This window comes from Solanum dulcamara, chromosome 5 (assembly GCF_947179165.1).
Source record: "Solanum dulcamara chromosome 5, daSolDulc1.2, whole genome shotgun sequence".
NCBI classification, from domain to species: Eukaryota; Viridiplantae; Streptophyta; class Magnoliopsida; order Solanales; family Solanaceae; genus Solanum; species Solanum dulcamara.
This window is the reverse complement of record NC_077241.1, coordinates 75748446-75753945: the sequence shown is the minus strand read 5'-3', so window position 1 is coordinate 75753945 and position 5500 is coordinate 75748446. Positions and strand designations below refer to the sequence as shown.

The 5500-nt window shown below is 31.0% G+C and overlaps 1 protein-coding gene across 1 annotated transcript; it reads left to right on the top strand.

Annotated features, from left to right (window-relative positions):
* The first annotated feature begins 861 nt into the window (after positions 1–861).
* On the top strand, positions 862–5094 carry LOC129888537 (NAC domain-containing protein 7-like). The gene is made up of 4 exons (XM_055963497.1): positions 862–1162; positions 2558–2744; positions 3227–3501; positions 4234–5094. Exons 2-4 carry the CDS (start codon positions 2585–2587, stop codon positions 4825–4827), a joined length of 1029 nt encoding a protein of 342 aa, XP_055819472.1. The 5' UTR covers positions 862–1162; positions 2558–2584; the 3' UTR covers positions 4828–5094.
* Positions 5095–5500: the final 406 nt, after the last annotated feature.

Here is a 5500-nt window from a genome sequence, read left to right as displayed (position 1 = left end):
AACCCTGCTCACATCGTTGGGGGATGAGATCTTTGGACTGCTTATAAAGGCTTGGATAATCCTTTTTCCTTTGAGCTACCTTTTGGGGGTATGAGTTACACTATCGATTGACGGATTTGAAAATACTCCTGATCCATGACTATGCGCACATGACCTGAGGATGAAATCCTGCCCACACCAATAAAAGCTGAAATTCCTAAACTGCTTATAAGGTTTGAACAATCCTCCTCCATTAACATACGAACTTCATAATATTAAAATGATGATGCGAGAAAATGTTGAATATTTGATTAAATGATTATGTCACCAACAACACACTATTATAAGCTAACAAACAAATTAATAAACAAATACATTCTCTTTTTGGTCGGGTGTGTTGTCTTCTGGTTTATGGATGATGTGCCTCTTTAAGAAGGCCTAGCTAATATATGCCCTCATTTTTCTGACCTTCATTTTCTCTCTCTCAATCTCAATCTCTTTGATCAAACAAAACATACAAAAACAGTACTAAAACCACATTTTTTTTATATACTTAAAAACATCAACTTAGGTCTCCATCAAAAATTGGTGGGGTGGTGGTGGTGGTGGAGATAATTAACTTGTGTGCTTCACCTTCACCCTCAGCCACCATTTTTTCTGCCTCCCAAATCTTTTTACAATGATCTTTATCTTCTTCCTCAAGTGATAAGGTGACACAAAATATATATATATATATATATATATATACACTACTTATAGTTGTTTTCTAGAGAAGAAAAAGAAAAACGAAGAATGGTTTAGTTTGTTTGCATATATATATTCTTTGAAACCCTATTTTCTCTATCTCCTCATTTTTTTTCCTCTTCAGGATAGAAAAGTGATTTTAATTTCCTTCTCTACTTTTCATGTATACTTGGGATCTGATCTTTTTTTTGTGTGTGTGTGAATGACCATGAGACAATTTTTTTGTTTTTTTTGTTTGTGTGTGTGTGAAAGTTAAAAGAGTTCGATTCCCGAGGAGGAATTGGTAGCTTCTCTTTTTGTCTGCTAGCTTTGTAAAGTTGAATGAGAGTTTTATAATTCTATATATCCTTTTACACAGTGACTTTGATTGATCTGAATATCATACAAGAAGCAGATCTGTGGAGCAACAAACTCTAGAGGATCATTAAAATTATCAAAGGTTGCCCCTTGCTAGCTATCTTCTTCTTCATCCTTTCTTCTTTGATCCCTTTTTTTTTTCATCTTTAGATAATTCGATGATGATCATGTGTAGTATCTGTTCGTATAAGTTTAATAGAGTCAATGACTCACACAATATTAATTAACTCAGTTTTTTAATGAGAAAGTCTATCGAGGTAGCTTGCTATTTCGAATTTTATGTCTCAGCAGAAGAAAGTTTTTCATGGTCCTGTATGGCTGTGAATGTTTTACAAAAAATATTTAGAATATTCTTCTTAATTTTCATCAAATATGTTTATTCACTCTACTTGGATCTTATTTTCTTAAAAAGGATGAGTATATACTATGTAATCCTTTTGCGATATCGAATTAAATTTATTTTAAGAGTGATAAAATATAATAGACAAATTCTTAATTAGGATATGATGTACTATATATATGAATTTGTCTGAGATATTAATTTAGGTGCATGCTTCTTGAATCTAATTGTTGAGAATTTAATATGTGTTTTTTTATGTTGGCTATATCTAAAAAAAATTAAAGTTAAAGGTATAGAATTGGATTACACATTATATTATTTTGCTTTTATGAGTGGAGGAGACATTATACTTATCGTACTTGTTTCATTCAGGTTTCATGCCTAAGGCTAAAGCAAACTTGAGTAGTGTTTTTTTTAGCCATATTTTCAAGTGATTAGGGCTCTCATGCTTTTATCCCCACAAAAGTTGACAAAACAAAATTCTACATATATCATTTACTTTTTGTGTTTTGTTTCAACAAATATACGTGTTTTTTTAACTTGGGTAATTAATTTCTGAATCATATATTATATTCATGCTTATGATCTGAACTAGCTAGTGTTTATTTTGATTTTGTTTTTTATTTATGAGGGTTTGAATCGAGGTGTAACATAGACTATGCAAAAATAGCGAGTATATTCATGTTAAATCATGTTGAAGTTTTCCCGTCTGATTAATTCTATATAGCAGATAACCCGTCTTATTTTCTACATAATTTAACACTATTTTAGTTTAGTAAAAAATAAAATAGTGGCACAAAGGAAAGCATAGGATATATGTTTTCTGAAAAACATATGATCTTGAGCCATGCTGTTTCCCTAATGTGCATTTAGTTTTAAAGAACAATGAAGTGAATTGATGTGTGACATTTTAAAGAAAAAATCCTAGATGTTTGTTAAGGTTAATATTCTTTTTGTTTTCTTGTTCAATTTATCACTTGCACGGATCAAAAGTATATGATCACATGTACAATATCAGTTTTTCTTTTTTCATTAAAGAAAATTGGTGATTGTATCTTCTTGAAACTTAATAGTATGTGACACAATTATTATAGTCTTAAAAGCTAATAATTAATGATTTTGATAATTGGAATGCAGGTCTTGATTTTGTGGATCACAAAAGACATGAATTCTTTTACACATGTTCCTCCAGGTTTTAGATTCCACCCTACAGATGAAGAATTAGTTGATTATTACCTCAGGAAAAAGATTGCTTCAAAAAGAATTGACCTTGATGTCATTAAGGAAATTGACCTTTATAAAATTGAGCCATGGGATCTTCAAGGTACATAGCTTTGATTCATAACATCATTAATTATCAATGACATATGTTGTATATGCAAATTATTGATGTGAAAATGTATGGAATTTCTATATAACAACAACAACAATGTACCCCGTGTATTCTCACAAGTAGGGGTTTTGAGAAGAGTAGGATATACATAGACTTTATCCTACCTTTGTGGATAGAGAGACAGTTTTCAATAAAATCTATAACCCCTGGCAAAAAAGAGATGGTCTTCTACTAAATACTGTTGATAACGACATCATGCGACTATTGTTTGATTGCTATAGAAAAATGTTGTTACAAAAAGCATATAATATAACATGTACAACACGTAAAAATCGGTTCCATAAAAACCTGATTGTTATTGTAAAATATTGTTATAAATAATGACAGTCATAAAGAGACACTAATAGAAAACACTATAAAATTCATCAGTAATTCCTAGTTGATCGGTCGCTAAATTTGTTTATATTTTTCAGAATTGTGCAAGATAGGAAGTGAGGAGCAAAATGAATGGTACTTCTTTAGTCATAAAGACAAGAAGTATCCAACAGGAACTCGAACAAATAGAGCTACAAAAGCAGGATTTTGGAAAGCAACTGGAAGAGATAAGGCTATTTATCGTAAGCATTGTTTGATTGGAATGAGAAAGACATTGGTATTTTATAAAGGTCGAGCACCAAATGGACAAAAATCAGATTATATAATGCATGAGTACAGACTTGAAACCAATGAGAATGGGAATACTACTCAGGCAAGTCTTCCAAACTAAAATTCTTAGTTAAAATTTAATAATCTGTAAAATAAGATAAGTTGTCATTAAACTATCTCTATATACAACTTAAGTTCAACCTTGATCATGCAAACTATCAGAACTATCTCAAATTGAAGCATTCTTTTTTTGTGTGAAGATTTGTTTCCCTAATATATATTCCTAGATAAATCATAAATGTGTAATTACCAATTACCATTGAAAAAGATTCTAACTTTATCAAATTCCGATAAATCTAGCTCCTTGTTATCTTGACTTCTTGATAAGATATAATATTGTTGATTAAGTTACGTGTTTGGATAGAATTTCTGAAACTGATTATAAATAGTTAGTATATTTGGTAAAAAAAAATTAATGCTGATAAACACTTTTTCTGCTGAAATAACAGAAATATTCTCAAAGCTAGTTACAAACAAAAAGGTTTAAAAGTATCTTTACATAAAAAAAAAGAACGAATGGTAGAAACACAGTAGAGAGATAATTAAAAGTCATGTTTTAGTAAGAGTATTTTGATATGGTGAACTTGTAAATTTAGTCAAGAATTTGCAATCTGATGAGGTTATTACCCTATCAATGTTGATATGGTGAAGTACTTAGCTTGACATTTCAGGTCGATTAACCTAATAGTACAAACATTACGTTATTTATACTATCAATGCACAAAACATTATAAATTCTCTATATATCCTAACATTATTCACATCGAACCAGCAGGAAGAAGGTTGGGCAGTGTGTAGAGTATTCAAGAAAAAACTAGCAACATCAATAAGGAGAGAAGGCGACCAATATCAACACGAGTCACTATGTTGGTACAACAATGACCAATTAGTCTCCAATTTCATACCTGATTTTGACTCTCCACAACGTAACAATTTTCCAAATCCATATAATACTACTCCTTCATACCATCATCAATTACCCAGCTACAACAATATGCAGCCTCATAATAATGATGCATTATTTCTTCAACTCCCTCAATTAGAGTCTCCAAAAATCCCTCAATCGTACGGATCAATCAACCAAATTATAGCACAACCCAATTCAATTTACAATAACAACAACAACTATGATCAAGCAGTGGATCAAGTGACCGATTGGCGAGTACTCGATAAATTTGTTGCATCTCAATTAAGTACTCAACAAGATGGATACAACATGGACACTGTTAATGCTGCTTGCTCTAGTTCCCCAGCATCTGAACAAATGAACATGCAGCTTCAAAGTGATCATAATAAGGGACAAGAAATGAGTTCAGAAATTGCCTCATTATCTGCTTCGAGTTCACAACTTGATCATCTATGGAAGTAATATAATGCTCTATATATATACTACTATTAATCATAGAAAATATATGATGATTGGATTTGATATATGTACTTATAAATTGCCTCAGTTTCTGTACATAATAAAACTCAAATGGTACGTATGGTGATGTAATAGTGGTCTAAAAATTTGTACTCCTCTATAAGAATGAATGAGATTAGTAGTATCTTTAAGAAAAAAGGGGCAAAGACGATTGGTGCAGCTCTAACATTCAAAGACGATTATCTGGATCATTTCTTGATTTGTGCATGATGTCCTTGCACACAGGCTATGCTAATTTTGTTTTATTTTTGGTATATTTTTCAATTTTATCGGATGTTCCCAGAGGCCAGAGTGATCCACTTATGATATCGCCCTTGACACTACAATAAATAAAGAATTTATCGGCAATAAAATAATGTCGATATATTATATTTAGTGGCAATAATAAATATGAGCATTTATAATCAACACTCAATATAAATATCACTAAGAATTTTAGCAACTCTAAAATCTAAATGCAATGACATTAACTCAAAATTGCTGCTATATACTTTTGCGATGATAAATATTGTCGCTAATAGAAAAATATATTGCCACGAAATGTTTCTTTCTTTTCGTGGAAGTGTGAGCAATTTAAAGAAAGGGAAAATGCTCAAATATGTCATTGAACTTCGAG

Excerpts from the sequence above, each read along its gene's own strand:
- LOC129888537 (XM_055963497.1), top strand. The coding sequence starts at position 2,585 with ATGAATTCTTTTACACATGTTCCTCCAGGTTTTAGATTCCACCCTACA. Across the intron at positions 2,745-3,226 it reads TGAGCCATGGGATCTTCAAG|AATTGTGCAAGATAGGAAGT; the intron begins GTACATAGCTTT and ends TATATTTTTCAG. Across the intron at positions 3,502-4,233 it reads AGAATGGGAATACTACTCAG|GAAGAAGGTTGGGCAGTGTG; the intron begins GCAAGTCTTCCA and ends TCGAACCAGCAG.